At 47.7% G+C, this 22,591-nt stretch overlaps 1 protein-coding gene across 6 annotated transcripts in view; it reads right to left on the bottom strand.

The window, feature by feature from the left end:
• Positions 1-22,591, bottom strand: part of DIP2A (disco interacting protein 2 homolog A) — a 123,842-nt gene that overhangs the window by 37,014 nt on the left and 64,237 nt on the right. For 3 of the 6 annotated variants that reach the window (XM_037829979.1, XM_037829965.1, XM_037829995.1), the window contains 14 exons: positions 17,999-18,090; positions 14,596-14,715; positions 13,312-13,435; positions 12,800-12,909; positions 12,437-12,539; positions 11,589-11,653; positions 11,366-11,459; positions 9,863-9,982; positions 8,985-9,099; positions 7,082-7,221; positions 3,905-4,041; positions 3,363-3,443; positions 2,547-2,674; positions 584-698 (listed from right to left, as the gene is read on the bottom strand). In XM_037829979.1, coding sequence (XP_037685907.1) covers positions 584-698; positions 2,547-2,674; positions 3,363-3,443; positions 3,905-4,041; positions 7,082-7,221; positions 8,985-9,099; positions 9,863-9,982; positions 11,366-11,459; positions 11,589-11,653; positions 12,437-12,539; positions 12,800-12,909; positions 13,312-13,435; positions 14,596-14,715; positions 17,999-18,090 — 1,544 coding nt within the window. Of the gene's footprint in view, positions 1-583; positions 699-2,542; positions 2,675-3,362; positions 3,444-3,904; positions 4,042-7,081; positions 7,222-8,984; positions 9,100-9,862; positions 9,983-11,365; positions 11,460-11,588; positions 11,654-12,436; positions 12,540-12,799; positions 12,910-13,311; positions 13,436-14,595; positions 14,716-17,998; positions 18,091-22,591 lie in introns of those variants that run through there. The other 3 variants (XM_037829971.1, XM_037829986.1, XM_037830004.1) reach the window with 3 other exon arrangements.

Raw genomic sequence — 22,591 nt, 5'->3', positions numbered from 1 at the left:
GCACCAAGGCGTGCCAGCAACCTCCAGGATCTGGAAGAGGCAGAGAAGGCTTTCCCCTACCGGTTTCAGAGGGAGTGTGGCCCTGTCAACACCTTGATTTTGAACTTGGAGCTTCCAGAGCTGTGAGACAACACATTTCTGTTGTTGAAAGTCATTAAGATTCTGTACTTTGGCAGCCCCAAGAAACAAAGACAACAAAACACTAACACTTAAAGAGCATTATACAGTAACAAAGTGCCATTCCCATGGTCCTTAGGAAACAGACTTTTATCCGGTGCTGACTGTGCAGAAGCAGTGGTAGGATGCAGTAGGGCCCCTCATGTCAGTGAGTTACAGGCGCTCAGTAAGCCAAACCCAATAGTTCCAACACGGAGCAATGGCTCAGCAGGCTCTAAAAAGGTGTAACTTTCAAAAACCAAGCTGGAGAAAGAGACGGGTGGAGGGTGGGGAGAGGAAGTCTCTCTGCACTAGAAGGAACGGAATGGGGTTACCACACACACTGGAAAAATAAACCGTGGAGAGGTTCACTTGAGCCACACAGTGCAAACGCCAGAAGGGCCAGAGGAGAGCGGGTGGGGCCCACCTGCAGCACGCGGCTCATCCACTGGAAGCTGTCCTCCTCCGAGGCGTCAGGCCGCTGCTCGGCCACGAGGACGATGCGGTCGTCACGAAGAACCGTCACAGAGAACACTGCTATCCTGAAGCAGAGGATGACAACAAAAATGACTGCATGGCAAAAGGAAACCAGACGACACAGACGCTCATTTTCACTTAAAATGAAAAGACATGGGCTATTTCAATATTTGAAAATACAAAGGTAAAATATGGGCTCCTTTATAAGAATTTATAAAGTAATCAGTCATTTTAATCTCCTCCACTATGGCTGAAATAAGTTTCAATTCACAAAAACAGTGAGGACTACTGGGAAAAGCAAATCAACCCAGACATATTTTTAAAAGAAAACTTTGCTTAATTCTAATACTAAACATGATAAATTTCTTCATGCATAAGTCTTTGTCTAGAAGTTCAATTAATTATAATTTTTTAATCCAGCTGATTAAATCTCTGTCTTCAACTCATGAGTTAGTCCATTCACGCTCATGGTCATTGGCCTATTGGACTAGTTTCTGTTTCAGTGTAAGGGCGCCAACGTGTCCCACTATTACGTCCACTGCTGTTCTCTCCTTCTAGACTCTGAGTGGACATCTCTATTTTTTCCCTTGTGAGACATGAACTTGGTCTCCCCCCAAACCCATGAAGTGCCGTCTACTATCCTAATTCTGGTCACTACAGAAACGCCTTCTCTGGCTCTTCCCTTGGGCTGGTACACACACATTCTTTTACACAGCAAACTTCATCAAGTATTTACTTTTCCTTACTTTCATATATTTTGAAGCACTGCTTGAATTTGTTTCTCTTAGTCCCTTGTCTGAAAGTGTTTTCAATATGGGTCTTCTTGCGTCAAACTTCTGAAACTTGTATGTGCAAGAATATTTTTATTACAATTGCACATTTTAATGACAATTTACTTGGATATAAAATTTCTAGGTTCGAGGTTTCTTTTAAAAACTAAAAAACGTTACTCAGCTGTTACCTTCTCGCATCAGCCCCACACTGCTGGGAAGTACAAGGCACACAGCGTTGCCCGCGGTTTCCCGCTCGCTCTTCCTGAGAACGTCACTAAACTCAACACAAGACTGGCCTTGTGGCCTGTCCTCAATCCAGGGAACTCTCCACCTCCTGCCTCCTCAGCAGCTGCACTCGCTCCTCCTCTCCATGTGCCTCCCTCCCCACAGTCGGCTCGTGGAGGGACTCATCCCTCCTGCAGCCCTCCCGAATTTTTCACTGTTCTTTAAGCTTTCTACTCCTTGATCTGCTGGGGCAAAGGCAGAGGAGCCCACTCCCAGCTTTCTGTAAGAGCCACGCAGACTTTTTGGGAAGAAAAGGCACCGTGGGAATAAGTTGGAGAGGTGGCCCCGCTGAGCCGACCGGTCAGGAGAAGGACGTTTCCCCCAGGGCACACAGCTCGGTGGGCTGCAGGGAGCCTCTTAGCCCTCTGCCGGCCTGGCCTGGTCCCAGAGGCAAAGGATCTGCTCAAGGGAATCGGGGGTCCCTAAGGCAGTAATAAAACTTGGGGAAGGTGGACTCTTATCACCAGTTACCATGTGGGGTGCTGTGTCGCAGGAAACCTTAGCAACGAGCGTTACCTCTAGTGATTTCATAGAGGAAATGACGCTCTGCTGTTTCAATTTGCACTTCCAAGATTATCAGGGAGCTGAGCCAGTCCCCTTCCCCTGTGGGCTGGTTTGTCCCTCGTCTCACAGCCCACTCAGAGCTGATTTCCCTATTTTCTTAGGTGATCAGGTGAGCTCTTGATGGCGAGGATGCTGTGTCTGCCACCCTTACTGCAAATGTCTCTTTCCTTACGAGTTTTTTCTGATGTACAGAAATGTTTAGGTTTTGCATATTCAAACTTCCTGGCTTTCCTCCCTGTGCAGACAGATTTCCCCAGCTCTGAGCAGAGAAGGGACCCGCCAGCGCATCACCTGCCTCTGTAGACAAACTTCATGGGCTCCACGGCCAGGGCGGTAGCCACCACGTCATCTGCGCTGTGTCTGCGTGCGCCGACCATCATCAGCCCGTCCAGCTTGCCCACGACGAAGACCAGGCTGTCCTGAGGGCAAGGGCGCCAGTCAGCGCTCCGCTCACCCAGCAGGATGGGCTAACACACGTGAAGAGTCACACCCGTCACAGCAGAGCCGGGGCGTGACACGCACCACCACAGGGGCACTTGGGGTGGGCTCTGCGTGACAAAGGCCCAGAGGCACCAACACTGGAGAGGGGCAATGAGACGGTGCGTGAGCAGACTCTGAATCCTAGTGGGGAAAGGGCAGGCTTCCCAAACTCAGCACCAGAGATGTTCTGGCCAACAAGCCCCTTGGGAGGTCTGTTCTGTTCATCATAAGGTGTTTTACGGGGTCCCTGATTCTAGATACCGACTCGCTGTCAGGATCACCCCCCACCCCCAAGTGTGACAACCAAAATGTCTCCAGACGTTGCCAGAGAACCACTGGGCTATGGTTTTACAAACACCTTTGTGTTTATTTTATATTTATTTTGAAAGCCTGAGCTCCCTGCCAGGTGCAGCCAGCCGGGCCTGCCCACCCTGAGGGGGGCCTGTGCCCCCAGAGTGCCCACTCATTACCTGTGTGGTCTGCAGGTTGACCCTGCTTACAGGTGAAGTGCTGGGGCAGGGGCAAGAACCCGACTGTGGTGAGACAAGCCATGTCCCTGCTGGTCTGGGGAGGGCACGTGAAATGCCCTCCTGCCCGGCTGCGGCCTGGATCTCAGGCCATACTTACAGGCCCGATGAAGCCCAGCAGTCCTGTCCTGGTGAAGGGCCTGTCGGAGACAGGGGCTCCTGCTGCAGTGACTGGGGTGGTCTGCACAGGGCCGAGAGTGGACATCAGGCTGGGCCCACAGCGCCCCCAGGGCCTCCCATCCCAAAGAGGCAAGAGCACCGACATTTGTGCAGCTGGGGATGCAGGGCTCAGGCCAAGGGGCACGACTTGGGGTCTGTGTGGAGGGGTCCTGGGGCCTCTGCTGGCTGGTGCAAGATGCTGCTCTGAGTACCCACAGCTCTGTCTAGATGGCCCTGTGCCTTTGACCTCTGTATCCCGAGTGCCTGGCCCGGGGCCCAGCCTACAGAGTTGGAGCTCACAAGCTGACACTGAAAAGCGTCAATACAGAGATCCAACAACAGCACAGAGCGGGCTTCTCCTACAGTCGTACTAAGTCAACTGGATTCCCGCGGTGCCTCCCTGCCCTCCCCGGGGTGCCCTTCCCACATGCCACGGGCTCCACCCAGGGGCACATGCTCGGGAGGTCAGGGAAAGGCACAAACCTCAAATATGTTCTTCGTGATCCCAAGCAGTCCATAGTAGGCTGTGCCAGTGGTGCCGGAACTGACACATATTTCTCCAACTTCATCCGTTTTACAAAGGTAAGGGGTGCCTTCTACCTTTACAACACACACACTAGCTAAAAAAAGAAAAAAAACACCTCAATATCATAAACAAACATCACACGTAAATGGATCATTTACAAATATTTACTTGCTGCTACATCTGCAGTTAGAGAAATGAAACATCGTCTCTGCAGTAAGGACTTTTAGGGCATGCAAGACACATCCTACTGGGGTGCACACCTCTGTATTTTACATGTTACATTCACAGAACCAACGTGAGTGGTGAAAAAGCACACCACCACTCGTGATGATCTGAGACGGACAGAATATTCACTCAGGCACACACTCTACGGCTGCAACTCCTGCACACTCAACTCCATGTGTGGTGCTCACGGGACGACACATCACAGTCGCCTTCATACAGTCCGCCTTAGAGGCCGGCTCCTGCTTTGGAGCCTGATGGACCCCTCCCCGCCGCATGGCCTCCAGAGCTCAACACGCCCCCACATGCCATGGCCTCTAGAGCCCGACAGACATTCGCCCCTCCCCGCCTTGTATGCGTGGCCTCTAGAGCTCAACACGCCCCCACATGCCATGGCCTCTAGAGCCTGACAGACATTCGCTCCTCCCCGCCTTGTATGCATGGCCTCTAGAACCCAACAACCCACCCACCTGACGTGTGGCCTCTAGAGCCTAATGGAAACTCCCCCCACCCCTGTGCTGTGGCCTCCTCCAGTTCATCACTAATCTGAAAACCTCACAAATATCTTCCAAGAAACTGTATAAGGCATTATATATTTCAATCAAATGTTTTGGGTAAATATTCTTCCTTCTCGAAACTTGAGATGCTCATTTCCTGTCAGAAGCTCCCATAAGCAAGAGGAAGGGAAAGGAGAGGCTTCCGTCATCTGTTTGCTACAGGTCAGCCAGAAGACTTGGGAGAGGATGCTGGAAATTACCAGCTAAATGCAGCGTGCAGTTCTTTAGGCACTTCCTCACCCAGCCAGGCAGCAGCTCCATGTACGGATTCTGATTCTAGGCCCAGGCAACCGTGTGCATAGGTTTACAACAGCGACAGACACCCTGACTCCAGATCACAAAACGCTCCCCACACATGGTGAGTGCACACCTAGGGGCTGCACAGAGGGTGGCGGGGGCAAGACGGCAACGGGGCTCCCCGTTTGGGGCCTCAACGCGCACAGGTGGGTCCTGGCCATGGAGGGGCCTGTGCGGCCATCCTGCTCCACCTTTACGTTAAAGGAAAGCACAACACTACACACACACGCCTTTACTCCAAATAGTCACCCCAACAGTTTTTCACCAGTCTTAAGAATTCACTATACTTTCCTCATAACAAATAAAAATAACAAGGCCACCAATCTTCACTTTTGTAAAAATGTTTTATTCTCCAGTTCAAAGCATACTACACAAAGACTGATGATTCCTTTTTTTTTTTTTTTGATAGAATTATAGAGAAAAATGTAAAATTCATATTACTAAAAAGGTAGAGCTAGCAATCAAAGCTTAAAATTTCCAGTCCTGTTCAAAGAGGCCCCAGATTCTGTGTGGAAACCTGTGGGTCAGGCACTGTTGGGCCAAGAGCTTGGGTTAGGCCCCAGGGGTCTCACTCTAGAGCCCCCTGGCCCGGCTTCTTGCCCATGCTGCAGAGGCGAGGCCAGGTCACCAGGTGCCTGTGCCCCAGGTGGCCTCCCTGCAGCCACAGCAGCGGCGGGAATGGGGTGCCTGGGCTGGGGGATGGAGTCACCAAAATGGGTCCAGAGGTTGTCATGGGGGTGGGGACCCAGAGCGGCAGGGGGGCGGCTTCAGGTCAGCACTGAGCACATCCCCCCACCCGCCTGAACCTGCTGTTAACATAAAATTAACCCTATTGTGAAATATGACATATATACAAAAAGGTGATGGCTTTCAAACTACAATTTAACAATAGCTATAGAGCAAATTTCAAAGGATGCTACGTGTTATAGTTCCACCATTTCAATGCTTTCCTTTTAGCTATTCTAATACCCCAGCAACTAAGAAAAAGGATATAGAGATTCAGTATTCATAATCCTCTGTTAAATTTCATCTTGTCTGTTGCTACCCCTTCTTCTAGTTGAATCACTGTCCTGATCTTCAGGGGTGTCTAGGCAGTGACCACCCTAACATGTTCATGTTGAAAAAGGGTGTCAACTTTATGGAAAAAGGGGCACATCTGGTTGATGTTCTTGAAGAGGCTATAGCCTCTGGGTTTGGGGACTTAGCTGGCATAGGAGGTCTCTGGAGGATTTAAGTTTCTGAAGAATAAACTCAGTGAGTGAAACCTTTATAGAGTCTCAGACAGGTATCCGTGTGTGCTTTTGGGTTTTTGGGACTACTGTTGACTTGGGCTTATCAAACTGTGGTCATTTGGCATATCTAGCCTAAGTTTGCACAGGAATAACCTCCAGAACAGCCTCTCAACTCTATTTGAAATCTCTTAACCACTGGAACCTTATTCCGTTGCCTTTCTTTTCCTCCTTTTCGTCATTTCACGATAAGGAAATAACTGAAACTATGGTACTACAACTTTGGAAATATTTTCTATAACTGCTTGTTAAATTGTACTTTGAAAGATACTACCTTTTTGTATATATGTTATATTTCACAATAAGGAAATAACTGAAACTGTGGAACTGTAACTTTTAATGTTCTTTGAAATTTGTTCTCTAACTACTTGTTAAATTGCACTTGGAAAGCTGTCATGTCTATGTATATATGTTACATTCCACAACAATAAAAAAAAAGATACATTAAAAAAAAAACCAACTAACCTTTTCGGAGCCCATGGGAATTTCTGGGAAGCCCTTACTGTTAGGCTCCTACACACAGAGCATCATTTCCCTCAGAGGCCACGGAACGGTGCGGGAGGAAGCGCCCGACGCACGCAGAGCAGGGAAGGCGGCTCCGGCCGCGGAGTGTTAGTGTCAGGCCTGCAGGCCATGCACACGACCCCGTGTTTTAGCTCATCTTTAAACGTGATGCAAGGGGAGAGAGACAACAAAAAACCCCATCTGTGTGCTTCTAGGGTGCCCTGAACGAGGCCGCAGGGCTGAGGCGCTCGGGCGCCAGCCTTACCTCCGGGCACCACCTGGCCAACGTCCTGAACAGTGAGAACTGACAACTTTTCTTCAGTATCAACTCTGATCACGCCGTGACTTAGGCCATTCATCGATAAGACTGCTTTTCTTGGAGGAGGTCCTCCCAGATCAGGTGGCCTACAAAGCGGAAACAACTACCAGATTATGCTGAAGAGAATGTCGACAACATCCATTTGGAAGCAAGACTGAAGGCTCGCCCTGCTACAGACAACTCAGTGCTGAGCTCGCCCAACTGCAGAGAACTCAGTGTGGAGCTGCAGGTTGACTGTACCAAGTGGCAGGATGACTCGGTGCTGAGCTAGCCCTGCTGCAGACAACTGTACCAAAGTCACTACCCTCCACTCCGCACCGCACTCTTGCTGCAAGTTTCTCTAGCCCATATGCTCTTCCCACAATGTGACTCTGATGCTCCTCCGTTGAGAGGTGGGGTCTGTGTTCTCTCCCCTTGTTTGGGATGGCCAAGTCGCCATGTGACTCCCGAGACGAGGCCATGTCAGGTGACTCAACTCAGAACACTTGGCTGGAGTCGTGTGCAACCAGGTAAGTGGTAAGATGCTGCAGAAGCTGCGACACCGCAAGGAAGCACAAACCAGCCCACTCCAGGAGATCAGAGGGAGAGGCCCCGAGACTAAGTAAACGGGGAAAAACAGCCAGCCAGCCCCTGCTGTCTTGGCCTCCCATGGTTCCAGCTCCAGAACCATCTCATCACAAGCCAGAACCACCCAGCAGAGACCTTTCTGAACTCCTGACCCACAGAAAGCATGAGGGAATAAACGAGTGCTGCCACTGGAAGCCCCTGCATTTGGGAGTGATTGGTTATGCAGCAACAGCAAGTGGAGAACTGAGAAACAAAGGACAATATTTTCTCCAGTAAGAGAAAACTTGTACTGTCAAGCAAAACAGAACACCACAGAGCAGAAGAACAAAGAATAATCTACAGTTTGCGAAAAATGAAGGTATAATTTTTAATTCTAAATTTAAGATTGCGTCACATGTGCATCCACGTAAGCGTGCACTATTTATGTACACAGACATAATACAAGACTGTACTTCTGAGACTCATTTTCTAATGACTGCATTGAGGACAGAAAATTAACCCAGAAGCCACATCTACGGCAAACACATGACTCACCCACCGGACAGTCCCAGGTAGGAGCGCGAGGGTGCTCGGGGCAGAAGGCAAGGACAGTGAGAAACGCCTGGAGGAGGCGCCCCAGGGGAACGGCGTGTGCAGGAGAGCCGGGCGACACCGGGCTCAGGGCAGCCTCTGGGGCCACCCAGCGGGCCCTTCAGGTTGGAACAGACCCACACCGAGGGCCCCGCCCGGAGAGCAGCCGTGGCCAGCGCGCCTCTCCACACACGGACCTGTCTCGCCTCCGCAGGAGAACTGTTCCCCGGCCACAGTGCTTGCCACGGCCAAGGACAGAGATGGGGAACCACAAGCTGACATACTGCAGGACCCCAGGAAGTCCCCCCAACCCTCACCGGGGCTGTGATGCAGGAGATGTGGCCAATGGCGGCACAGAGAACACAACACTACTACACAAACACCCTCATGGAACAGACACCTCAGCAGACAGGCACCTGTGTCTAAGACAAAACCCCACCACCTTGCTCATTCAATTCCACCCACAAGGAGCCCTCGGGCCTTGTGGAGGCAGAGGCTGGGCTGGGCTGGGGCAAGGATTGGTGAGGGGTGAGCCTCTGTGCGATGGGACTAGGGACGAGGGACGATGTCAGCACAGAGCAAGTGCTATACCAAGTGTGAGAAACAGCTAAGCATGCTGATACAGGGCTTCCTGATTCCCACTGTTTGGAAAGACAAATGTGTGACAGGGACTCAACTCCATGCACCTACGGGGCAGCAGGGACTGAGTTACCTGCGGACGGCGACTGTGAGGGCCTCGGGAGAGCTGGCACAGGGACAGATGACCTCTGGCCTCAGGCCCCTGGACTGGAAGGCGTTGAGGAACGCGTCACAGGATGACACAGACCCTGCACGTGAGAGGGGAGCACAGAACAGGACACGTTGGAGAACAGGCCTGCAGGTGGGATGCCACGGCATCAAGCCTGATGGCAACATGCTGGAACCCGGCGTTTCTATTCTGCATTTCAATCCATTATAACGTAACATTTCTGGGTGGCACACGGTGAAATGCTTTATGGGCAGAGAGGTGGGGTTGTTAACATGAAACTGACATACGATGCATGTGCAAACTACCAACAAGTAAGAAATTGGAAATTTCTCATAAAAAGTCTATTTTTAAACACTCTCCCCACCCCATGTGTTAATGAGATAAGGCCCTCTCCATTCACACACAGTCTTGCCCCAATGTAACACACCGTGGCCACCCCGCGGCCTGTGACTGACAAGAGCCCCGGGTGGTGAGTTCACACGGGGTGTGAGTGGCAGCAGCCAGGCAAGCATGGGGGAAACAACATCGGGCAGAGAGAGCTGATGGGCACGTGGGGCACGAGACCCAAGGGCGGGAGGCCTAGGAGGGAAATAGCTACATTCTGGTAATTTCTTAAAAAGATACTGTTTCATTAAGGCACATACCTCTCATCAATTGTGTTAAATTGCTTTAAAATTTGTTGATCTCATAATGTGCACGAGACATTCCAGTGCCTCCAACGAGAGATTACGTTAAAGCACATCGCAGCGTATTTATTAAAACTCCTGTATTTTGTTTCCCACGATATTCCACTTTAGCCAACAGCGGAGGGGAGGGCCCCTCGGCCAGAGCTGGTGACTCACATGGGTTCGCGCCGTCTGCCACGATGAGCATGCGCAAGGAGCTGAGGCTGACGTCCCTCTGGCCCCGCTGGGCTAAGAGTGACCAGTGCATGTCGCGGGACTTCACCAGGGCAGTCCGGGCTGCGGGGGATGGAGGGGAGGGTGGCGTCGGACACTCGGCAGCCCTGCAGCCCCTAACATCTCTGCCTCCCTCAGGGAGGCACGTCTGTCCCCGCCCTGGGGCCCAAGAAAGTGACCCCCTCTGGAAACCTTGGAGATGCTCCTGGTCAGGCTGAGACCGGCCCTAACCGTTATGACCAGGTCCTTTTAAGGACAGGAAATCTGGACCCAGCCACGTGGTGGAGGAAGGGAGACTCCACGGCCGAGGGGCGCGGCCTGCGGACGCCACACACTGTGGCCTTCTGGCCTCCCGAACCGAGACACTGTGGTTCTGCTGTCACAGGAGCCCTAGGAGACAAGACACATCCCAACCCCACTCTACTTAAAAATCAACTCTGGGGGTCACTTAGGCACAGTAAACTCCAACCCATTTGCAGTTTTATTTTTTTTCAGAAGCTCTCTACTGCTCCTTTTCATACCAACGTGTTGTTTTCCTCCTCCTTCTTCCCCTGCAGTTGTTGACCCTGTTTTAGAGACGCGCCCTTTTGCTCATGCTGCAGGAAAGCACTCATGCTCACCTGGTGAGCTGTGTGGTTGGGAGCCTAGAGGAAGTGGGAGGAGGCGGAGAGAGGAAGAGGAGGGAGGAAAAGGGGAGGAGGGAGGAGGGGGAGGAGAAAGGGGAGGGGGGAGAGGGAGGAGGAAGAGGGGGAAGAGGAGGAGAGGGGCCACCCTGGGACCCCGGGATCTGCATGGACAGCAGCAGGCCACCACCCTGGCTGTGACCCTACTGGGGGGCACCTGCCCTGCGCCACCCCTCGCTGCCCCGCTTTTCCTCTGTGAAACGGACTGAACGTCTGCTCTGAGACCGGAGCCCACACCTGAGCACACACTCAGCAGAGCCAGGACAGGTCAGGGCCAGCTGCAGGGGCCGTGGGGGGTGCTGTCCACCCAGCCACGTCCACGCCACGGACCTGCCAGCTGAGGCGTGCCGTGACTGGCCTCCAAAAGTGGGTTTCGCTGAAATATACAGCTTTGCTACTGGTGGCTTGAAAAGCATTAACATCACATTAAAACCATTTCAAACACTAAGAAGCACTGATGTGATCACAACAGAAATTTCAAAAAAGACCAACACTGGGAGCCTGTGGTCCTGCAGAAAAAGGCTCAGTCACGGGCACTTCCTGACTCAGTCAGGCCCCATGACAACCTGCAGGCAGGAACTGGCCGTACCTGCAGGAAGGTGTCTGGGAAGCAGGACTGAGAGGAGCAGGCAAGGACACAGCAGCCGGCTGACCACTGGCCGTGCAGGGCTCTGCAGCTACATCTGCATTTTGCACTGTTGTTTCATTTTTTCTTAATCATGAAAGATTAGTTCAAGCCGTCTCCATGGAAGGCTTCCGTTACCTTTGTACGAGCTCACACTCTGGATCCAGGAGAGCGGGTTGGCTTTCATCAGTGCGTAGGGGACGCTGACCACGTGCATCCTGTTAATGACACTCTGCGGGAGGAACGAGCTGCCTGAGAAGTGTCCAGGCCAAACAGAGCGGGTGCGTTTCTAACACGGGCTGGCACGAGCTTCCCCAAAGAAGCCCTTCCCCAGCGTTCAATGACGTAGCTCAGCACTCACCGTGAGCACTCCGTGCCACAGGCCGGCATCCCTTTTGAAGTCCAGCACATTTGTTAATGTTTCAGCTGAAAGTAGACAAAGATGTTTAAACTACTGAAGAGCCCTCTAAAAGCCCCGGCACTCAATTTTGGACCGAAATAGAACTATGCTGATCTGAAACCCTCGGGAACACCTTATACCTAAGAATCTGTATAAGGCATTATTATGTATTTTAATAAAATGTTTTAGGTAAATATTCTTTTCAGAATAAAAAGTTGGGGATAAGGAATTGTCAGGGATATTTTTATTCTTCAGTTCCTTCTCTCATGCCCCAGAGGCTAGTGTCCTTTCAAGAAACCCTGGATGCAAATCTCCTTCCTAAGATCAGTAGCTCCCACCATCTCCCTTCTGCCCATTCGTGCACCCAAGGAGTGTAACCAAGCAGACGGGTCCCAAGGGCCCCCAGCACCATGCCCTGGCTCAATGGGACAGAGACCTGGGGGCAGTGAGCGAGTCTGGCCCTACCACGGTCACGGCAATGCGAGGCCCACAGGAGAAGGACGCAGATGTGGAAAGGGGAAAACTCTGACTTGTGTGCCAGGAGAGGCTGCTGCATTCTGAATGAGATAACGCAATGCAGACTGTGCTGCAGCTCGAGCCACATCAGAGACTGTGCCTGCCCACTGGGGAGCCCTGTAAACCCAGAACCGTTCGTAAGAGAATCGGGCAGTGCCTGCCTGGGCTCTGCAGTGAGACCCTTCGTGCCAACTGAAGCCAACAGGACCCTGGAGACCCCACAGCGGATTCTGGGGAGCGAGGATTAGGGCTGTCCATCTGGGGCCCCCACACCGACCCCCAGCAGCCCTTACCTTCTGAGTACCCACATGCCTGGGTCAGAGCACGGCACTGTGCCAACAGAGATGCGTGAGACACGGTGATTCCCATGGTGCTGCCTTCTTTGCTGGTTTTATACTAAACATTTTTAAGAAAAAGATCTCATGTAATATTTCTAGAGGTGACAGGAGACAGAATAGGAGCTGATGGAATTTTAAGAAGAAGCTGTTGACCATCTAGTTCACAGTTCATTTTATTTGATGGGGGGACAGTGAGGGATGAATTAGGTCAGAGTGAAATTTGAAAAAGATTAAAAAATATCTATATATAAAAGGCAGCATGAACTCTTAGGGAAAACAAAACCCAGGCCTGTGGGAGATGCTCGGGGAGGGCCTTACCTCGATGTAGGCGGTCCCGGCCCCTGGGTTCTGAGCTGGTGGGTGCCAATCCTTGGGGGGCTTTGCCAGGTGCTTCCCATCAACCACCAGCCAGGCCACGGGGGGCCAACCTGCCGGCAGCAGACAGCAAGGCTGGGACGGAGCCAGCGCCCCAGCCTGCAGCTCAGCTCGGTGCCCTCCAGCTGCCAAGGCCTCCAAGTATGGCTGGGACGACTGAGGAACTCAACGTTCGTTCAGTCTTAACCTTAACTAACTTACACTTAAATAGCTACATGTGGCCCCTGGTCACCGTACTGGACGGTGCAGCTCTAGACACTCATAAGCAGCCGGGCTTACTGTCACCCATGAAAGCTGAAATACACCAGGGGCTTGAACAAGTCCTCGCTTCTGGTGAAGACCCACCAGACGCCATACTGTCTAATGCCTGGAGAAGTCTGCCTCTAGGGCACAGCTTAACCAGCGCTCAATCGCACTTCTGGCTTCTGGCTTCCCCTGCCCATAGGAGACCCCACCTTTGAAGGTCGCCACCTCTCCAGTCGGTGCTTTGGGCAGGCCTTTCTGACAAGCCTCTGTGGTCAGGGCCAGGGCAACTCCACAACTGCCCAGCAGAAACCCAACCTGCTGGCCACCGGCGTCCTGGAGGGGAAAAGCAGGGCACCATGAGACGTCCCCACGACACCACACGCCAAAACCTTCACCGCTCCGGCCCATGCACCAAAAGCAGGCTCTCACTCACACTCAGCAAAACGTCCAGAACAGCTCAATCCTTCTATAGGCACATGCCATATTTTCAAGAAATTAAAACATGGTGTTTTAAATTTAAAATAAATTTTTGTTTTGTTTTTGAAATGAAATATAAGGCTGTGGCTAATGGACTAATTTCTCAAAGTTTATTCTCGCAAACGACACTGAGAAGCATTTTATCAACTCCAAAAATGACAGCGATAACATTTTTAATTGAAATTACATTTGAAATTTACAGATTAATTTGGAGAGCCTAACCTTTCAACAATATTAGTTATTTCCATGCAGAGACATAGTACATCTTCATCGAGTCAAGCTTCTGTTATGCATGTCCCTCATAAAGTTTTGTCACTGACAGATTTCCAGTAAAATGTTTTCCTAAGAATCATTATATCCAAATATTTGCTCATCATACATTATCCTTTTATATATACTGGTATGTTTTATTTGCAAATTGTACTTCAGGGGCTTTTGAATATTTGTTGTTGATGACGTTTACATTAACAATTGCCTGAAAACTGGGATAGGCTGACAGGAAACACCAGTTTTCTAAAATAAATACCTAGTCTACTCTTGAAATTATGTATTTTTCAAAAATCAGATTACCTATGTTTATATTTAAAAATTATGTCTGCCTAGATAGCAGGCATCCCATATTGATTTGTCAGTAATAAAAGCTGCTTGCTGACATGTAAGACAACAGAAACACAAGGAAATTTTTATCTTGTCTATTCAAAAGTACCCCGAGAGATGAGCTACAACACATCACAGGATGATTTTTTTATCCCTAAGAAATGAAGATTAATATCAGCAAACAAGTGGTTTGGGGGGAAAGTTTAACAAAATCTTATCTAATCACAAATTCTATTGATTAGAAGAAAAAATGTTTGTCCTTTCGGTTCGGAAACTCGAACAGGTGACGTAACAGCTCCACCTGACAAGACACTTGGGAACTGTCCTGGGCGCACGTCTCGCTGCCCCCAGCACCCCCACCGTGAGCCTCTCCTCTGCCACCCCACGCCCTGCAGGTCAATTTCAGAAAAGAATCTCACGGACGGAACCTTTCTCGTGAGTGGCACTTCCATAGGGACAGGGATCAGCTCCGCCAGGAGGCACCCGTAAAACGCCACCACGAACATCGCAGGGTCGCTGTTGGGGAATACAAGCGCCACCTAAAACAGCGTGAAGGGACAACAAAGACACCCAGTCACAAGTGACTCCAGGCATTTCAACTTCCAGACACTGTGATTAGATGGAATTTAGAAATTCTAGATTCATTTCAGGAAATCTAATTTGGGGGTTAATTCTTGGCCCTTAAATTTCCTCATTCACATAAGTCTTAATGAATAGTTTTCAGATTGCGGTCACTTCACTCCACATATAACAAAACAGTTTAAATTTCTGGGTTTTAAAGGGCAATCCGACATGGGTCTGCAGCTATCAGGGCATGAGTGACGGGGCCATCACCCGCCACCCAGTGGCTCAGGTGAGAAACACCTTTACCGACATGAAAGGAGAGAAGGAATTACATCTAAGATAATGCCTTCTAAAAGACAAAATCCCAGCACCAAAGTTGTGCTGGAACAGCTCTTCATGTACCAACAGAGAGTGGGGGCACTGACCGTGCAGCTGACAGTCACCACCTGGTCACCCAGTGGCCACTGTTCAAATTACAGGCTCTATTTTACCCATAACACACACACTTATGCACACACACCACAGGAGCTAAAACAACAAAAGTACTAATGAAACACAACAGCCCCATGCTCCACCTTCCTCACTCCCCCAGGCAGCCACTCTAAAAATATTTTTAGATCTTTTGCGATTTATTATCATATCTTCAAAGATTATGATTACTAATTTTTAAAAAAAATTTAGATACCTATTTTATTTCCCATTATTAAAGACAAGTTCTTAGTTCTCTTGCATTCCTCCCCCTTAACTCTCCCCATCTCAATTTCCATTTTTTACAATATCTGGTTAAATCAAAGTCTCTTTATGAAAAATATCATTTCAGTAAGCTGCAGATATTATAATAATTGCATGTGAAACCATAAGAGATAAGTTAGAATGGTATTTAATTGTGTAGACCATTAACACAGGGCTTTTGAAAATGTAAAACAATGAATAACTAATAACCCTGTTTCGTAAGACAAAATTTAAGCTGTATCTATACTTATTCTGTACTTGAGGTCTAGAAATCAAGTTTCTAACAAATTTGTTGGAAAGGGCAGCGTTCTCCTTCAAAAGTTATTTTTAATAGTGGTTGACACAGAACTTTAATCTATAATCTCAAAGCTACCTGTGGTATGGGAAATATGTTTTTAGAGAATTTAAGTACAGAGTTTTATGAAGTATACTATCATAGGACACTGACTTTGTCACCAATCTGATCTTTAATTCAGTCACTGTGACTGATCTTTTTATAATTAACCTAACTATGCAGATTCTCTTAAAAGTCAAGAAAATATCTGTATGCCTTTATCCTTGTAAGAATTTTTTTTTTTCAAGAAAAATAAGTGATTCTTACAGATTCATTCTAAGGCACAACAAAAATTACAGATTCTTACAGGATCACTGAAAGCACAACATATGGAAAATATTCTCCTCCTGCTCATATTTTTTAGCCAAGTACACATTTCCTTTCTCTCTGGCAACAGCTACTTTGCTTTCTACACAGGCAGTGTTGAATCTGTCCCAAATGCTCCACCAGGTGTGTCAAATGCCTGTCAATGTTATTCCAAGATAGCCACCAGTCAGGTAATCTGAGGTTTTCACCTGCTGTGACCACCCCACGAGGGCCTCTGTCCTCCTGGTCCTGCTGGGGCTGCCAGAGGCCATCCCGGGCCCACCCCCACCATGGCTCTCCTGTTTGGATACTCCTCCATTTGGTTGAAATGCATCCTCTAGGAACTTCCCAGGAAAGGGTGCTCAGGAGGCAAATATTTCTGAGTTCTCATTTCTAAAAATAGCCACATAACCCTCACATTTGTCAAATGCTTTGGGAAACTCTGCAAGTTAAAACCGTATTTCTTGTGAAATTCTAAAGATACCACTCGACTATTTTTTCAGTATTACCACTGAAAACCTCCAAAGCCACTGTGACTGCCAATCCTTTGTACACATCTTGCTTTCTTCCCTTCTGGAGCTCTGAGAGTGTCTTCTGCACCCCTGTTGGGATCATGCAATTCTGGGTGTCATGAATCTATGAGCTTCCTGCAAGTCTTCTCTCTGGAAACACGTAAGCTCTCCAGGTCCAGGGTGTCATCTTGCATTACTAGCATTTAAAATTCTCCACCTCTGTTCTTTCTCTTTTTGGATCCTATTAATCGGATGTTGGGCCTTCTTGATCAAACCTTTAATTTTTGCACTGTTTTTCTCTACTACTTTCCATAGCTTGGTCTTTCCTACTAGCATTCCTTTCTTGACTTATGAAATAATATCTTCATCTCAGATCTCCAGGTATGTTAATACAAATTTTTAAACAACTTGTTTTCCATATCTTCCACTGCCTAGCTTTCCTCCAAGTTTGTTTCTTTGCTTCTTTCTTTCTTTCTTCCCTTTTCCTTTTAGTGGGTTTCTTTCACACTGAAAAGTGTCCCTCTTAAATGTCTCTGGCTACTGGATCCTATTAAAGGGTGAAGCACTAAGCTCTATGACAGCTGTCAAAGGGCAGGCTCATTGCTGGGTGACCTGACCAAGGGTGACCTTTTCCACTCGGGGACCCAGTAAGGATGCTGATTCTCATCACCATCTCCTGTTTTCCACCCTGGGCCTTCCAGTGTACCTGGGGTCCTCAAGTCTGGTTCAGTTTCCCAGAACAGTGCTGCCCAAGAGAACTTTCTAAGAATGGAAATGTTCAATCTCTGCACTGTCCATTTGGTAGCCACTGGCTACATGTGGCTATTCAGCCCTTGAAATATAGCTCATTTGACTGAGGAACAGAATTTTCAACTTTATTTAACTGTGGTTAACTGAAATAGCCACATGAGGCTACTGTCAACCACTCTCAGCAGCATTCTCTGCTTTAGAGGCTTTGCATCTTGTTTGGACACGTAGATAAGAGGGGTTGCCTGGTGGCACGGGATAGGGAAGGAGATTAACATGAAGCACATATGATTTCAAAATAAGGTCAAAGATAATTCACAAAATTTATGCTTTGGAAATTTAATATTTATATGTTAATTTTGATTAAGATTTTAACATCGACATATGAAATCAAATAAAAAAGAACTTGAAGACTCAGTGGATGGGCAATGAGGGAGAGAAAAACAATCATTTTACTCTACATCATCACAAACTTTTTCTGTCTTTAATATTTGTGAATTGCTGACTTAAATCCCTTGTGTCAATGCTGTAAGTCTAACCAACTGACAGAACACTGATTTCAATGAAACAGATTTTTCAAGTCTCTGTTTTTGTTCACTCTGATAAAGTTACATTGTAGTTACTTACTCTGTCTCCAGGTTTAAGTAGTGGTTCATTCTTACTAGTCAGTTTATTAAGTAGAGTATAAGCTAGCTTTAAACTCCGACTCCACAGTTTGCCTAAAATAAAATAAAAATACTAAGCAAAGTAAAATTTAGGAAACTAGTAATTAACACTTTACTACAGAAGTCATTGTACCCCATTGCATACCATCATCCCATCACTGGAAATTCAGGTGGTTTCCAACTGATAACCATTCTGCATAATGCTGTAATGAACATCACAGATGCCTCTTAAATAACTCAGAGATTTTCCTCAACACAAAAATGAAACAATTTCAATACAGAAAATTTAGAATGTAGAAAATCCAGGAGAAAATAGTCAATGTTCTTTCTGTGTGCATTTGTAACACACACACACGCGCACGCATACACGGATGTGTAGTGTTCAAGAAATGGGATTGTAATTCACCCTGCTTTTTCCAACCAACACTGCACTGAGAATGCATTAAATATGCATCTTTTGTAACAGCAGCATACAACTCATTTAGCAACCACTCATGAGGTGGGCCATGTCTTCAGCTCCATCTTAAGGAGCCTGCCCAGAGTCACAAGCTGCTGAGGGGGGAAGGGTCCATGGGGAGTGACCCCAGGCCCGTGGCCTGAAAAGGTCCTGCCCACCACACTTCCTTTCCTGGTGTGCAGCCTCTGCACCCAGCACCCAGCTCTGGTGAGTACCTGGCAAAGGATGCTTTATTGAGGAAGGAGAAATAAAGAAGACCAAAAGCATCTGGGCAGTGTTCAGAAGCAAGGGTGATAATGGGGGAGGAGGAGAGAAAAACCCAAGTCCTCTCCCAACACACACAGCAGCCTTAACCACAAGTGCCTTGTGTGCTGTATCGAAGGAGTAGCACGAACGCCATGAGCTGACCCATCCCATGTCCCTGTGGCACAGCCACGTGCAGGGTAAGCAGACATGCCCTTGGGATGAATGCTCAAATTTCACTGTAAATAATATTAAAACTCAGGTGCAACATTATGGAATAGGCAAACTGGGTTATCTGAGAAATAATTGAGAAAAACAGTCAACTCAAAGCATGGCTGCCTTCGCCTATTTAAAAAGGTGAATTTGAGATGTTGATAACTGCAATACATAAAGATTACCAAACCAAATTCGGCACTATACAAAAAGAATAATACATCGTGACCAAGTCAGTTTTATTCCAGCAATGCAGAAAGATTTAACAGAGAATCAAAATAATTTGCCACATTAGCTGGTTAAAGGTAAAAATAAAAGACATCTCAATAGACAGAAGGAAAATTTAAAAAACTAACAATCATTCATGATTTTAAAAATCCTTCTTAAATATGAAATGAAAGGTAACTTCCCCAAGGAAGGGAGTTTCTAACAAGGTGGAGGAAATGTGGTATCGGCAGTCAGGTGTTGGAAGTGTCCCTCTGAGCAGAGAAGCAAGTCAAGGTCACCTGCCTTTGGCATGTTACTGAAAGTCTAACCAGTGCAACAAGGGGAGGGGGCAACGAGGTCAAACAATGGGAAATAAGTAAAACTGTCTTCACAGATGACAGGATGGTATACACAGAAATTTCTTGGATTTAGCAAGGCTGCCAGATGCATCAACACACAAACATCAGTTGATTCCTATGTATCAGTAATAAAGAGCAAATAATTCTGAAACATTATCGGGATAAAGTGAAAAAAAAAAAACTTAAATGAGTGGAAGGATGTACCATGCTCGTGGACCAGCAACTCAATAATGCACAGATATTAATTCTCCTCAACTGATTTAAAGCAATGCTACGCAAACTCTCTGCAGGTGCGTCTGTGGCACTTGACATGCTGATTCTGAAACTGACCTGAAATACACGGGGCAAGAACGGCCAAGCCACTCCTGAAAAGAAAACAAGACAGGAAGACTGAAAGAGGACGGTAATGACACAAGGAGAGAAAATAAGTCGGTGGAACAAAACAGAGAACCCCAAAGCAGATCCACCTCTGCAAGGACAATTCAGCTGATGAGAAAAGTGGCCCTGCAGGAGCCTTCTCTAAAGTTACAGGACAGTCTGCTGAAAGGACGTGGCACTGGAGACTCGACCTGACACCACAAGCAGAGAATTCCAGGCGTACGGTGGATCTGAACTTGAGAAGCAACCACGGTAATGCTTTCCCAAGATGACAGAAAAAGTTCATGATCTTGACCTAGGGAGAGAGTCCTTAAAGAGGAGGAAAAAGCAGTAACCATGAAGGAAAGGACGGTGAGACTGGGTGGAGCTTCTGGTCGTAAGCTGCCCCTGAGCGTGCAGCCACGCAGGAAGAGAGGCTTCAAGCGACTCTGGCCACTGACAGAGGACTGGCATCTAGGATACACCAAACAGTACAAATAGTTCTATATCAAAAACGCGCAAAAAGACTCAGTAAGTACTTAATTCCACAGGTACTTAGCAAAAATGATTTTAAAAATATGAGATCTCAATCAACATATTTAGTCATCAGGGAAATGCAAATTAAAATCACACTATCTATCACCAGATAAGATAAAATCAAGAAACCTGGTAATACCAAGTGTTGGCAATGATAAGGAGCGGGTGGGACTCACACACTGATGCAGTAAGCGTGAGTTGGAAAACAGTCTGGCATTATCTCATAAACGTGCAGATGCACACAGCCCCAGGCCTAGGAGCCTACAAGGGGGCACGCACCATGTCCTAACAGCGCAGTTTCCAATGGCCAAAACTGCAAATGACCCAGATGTCCATCAACAACAGTATGAGGGAAAAGGAAATTTACGTATATTCATTCCTGAAGAGAAACGACTGAACTACAGTGCAACACAGTAACACGGATGACCCCTAAAAGCAAACAGAGGAGACTTCTGCTTCCAAGAAGGAGGGAATACTCTGGCAGGCCAGCACTCCTACCTAAAACAATTTTTTAATAACTGGATAAAATGCAGAATCATCTGCTGGAAGGCAGCAAAGAGCTGCTCAACAAGGAGAAGTGGAGGGTTAGATCCTGGGGAAGGTAAGCTCACCTCCGCAGAAGTTTTGTGCTGGGGATGTGGATGCACTGTCCCCGTGGGAGGCCGCACGGCATTGGGCTCAGCACCCACGGAGGCGGCCGCTGATGAATGAGAAGCCAGCAGAGCTTCTGGCTGGAAGAGACTTGGGAACTGCAAGAACACAGCCAGATTCTCCCAGGAAATCTGCTGAATCCTGGGGCTGTGTGCTGCAGGAGGCTAAAACCCCACATGGAAAACCCCTGAAAAGCAAAGCGGGGCCCTTACGCAATCCCGAGAGCCTTGTGTTAACGCTTGGGGACTGGGCAGGAGGAGGGGCGTCGGCGTACACCAGGCCCCAGGGGGAAGCCCAGCTGACCTGTGGCCACCTCCACTCCAGCTGTCCACAGGAGGGAGGTTTTCCTCGAGGAGGATGACATCATGGGGAACCTCAATAACTTCTACACAACATTCAACATTCAGTCAAATCACACTAGGCCCAAGAGACATTCTCCCGACCAAAAACCAAGAGAAAAAACAGGCGAGCAACAGAGCCAAAGGTGACCCACACAGTGGCGTCAACAGAGACGTTAAAATTACTATTATTAATTCAAGTAACTTAATTTTAAGGCAATACGGGAAATGATGAAGAAAATGCATAGAGTGTTGAAGAGCTTTCCTCGATAGCAGAAAAAGGAATCTGAAGGAAGAAATGAAATTCTAAACTGAAAGTACAATATCTAAAATTAAGAACTCATCAGGAGTTATAGCAGACTAGAAATTGCAGAAGACAGGATTAGAGAATTTGAAAACAGGAAAATAAAAAATTTCCAAACCAAAGCACTTGTTAAAAAACGCAAAATATTAAAAAAAGCATTAAAAGCACAAGGGACTCTGAGATCAGTGTAACTAGAGTCCCTGGAAGGAGAAGAGAGAAAATGAGGAAGAAGCAATGTATCGAGAGATTATGGCTGTAATTTTTCCAAACTTGTAAAAGACTCAGGAAATCCTGTGCACCACAAGCAAGAAAAGTTCAAAGAACACCACACCTAAGCATAATACAGGGAGATAGCTACAAGCCAAGGAAAGGGAAAACGTAAAGAGCAGCAGAGAACGGTCACATTAATTTCAAAAGAGCAACAAAAGTCTGGCATCTTATTTCACATAAGATAAAAATGCTGAAAGAAAATAAATGACACCACTGAAATGAAGCTGGATAACTTGTCAAACACTGAGAGACTTCCTCACCAGCAAATTACAGGATGAAGGGAAATTATTACAGCAGGAAGCATAGAATTGGATGTATGGCAAAGGAGAGAATAAATATGTATGACTATTGACTTAAAAAACAATAGTGTTAATGTCTCACAAGGTATAGATGAACGTAGAACTAAAATGCATGACAAAGAGATGTAAAAGGAGGGAAGATGTGTCACAGGTTGGCTTCTTCAAGTAGACTCTGAGACAGAATCAAGCACACAAAAGGGTTACTGGAGGCAGCAGAACCTGTGAAGGCAGAAAATCGGTGGCAGGACTGGGCATGGGGTGCTGTCAGAGCACAGCAGGGAGGCCTGGAGCCAAGAAGACTCATAAACAAAGTCTGGGCT

This window comes from Choloepus didactylus, chromosome 1, assembly GCF_015220235.1.
Source record: "Choloepus didactylus isolate mChoDid1 chromosome 1, mChoDid1.pri, whole genome shotgun sequence".
Classification (NCBI taxonomy): Eukaryota; Metazoa; Chordata; class Mammalia; order Pilosa; family Megalonychidae; genus Choloepus; species Choloepus didactylus.
This window is presented reverse-complemented; position numbering and strand designations above follow the sequence as displayed.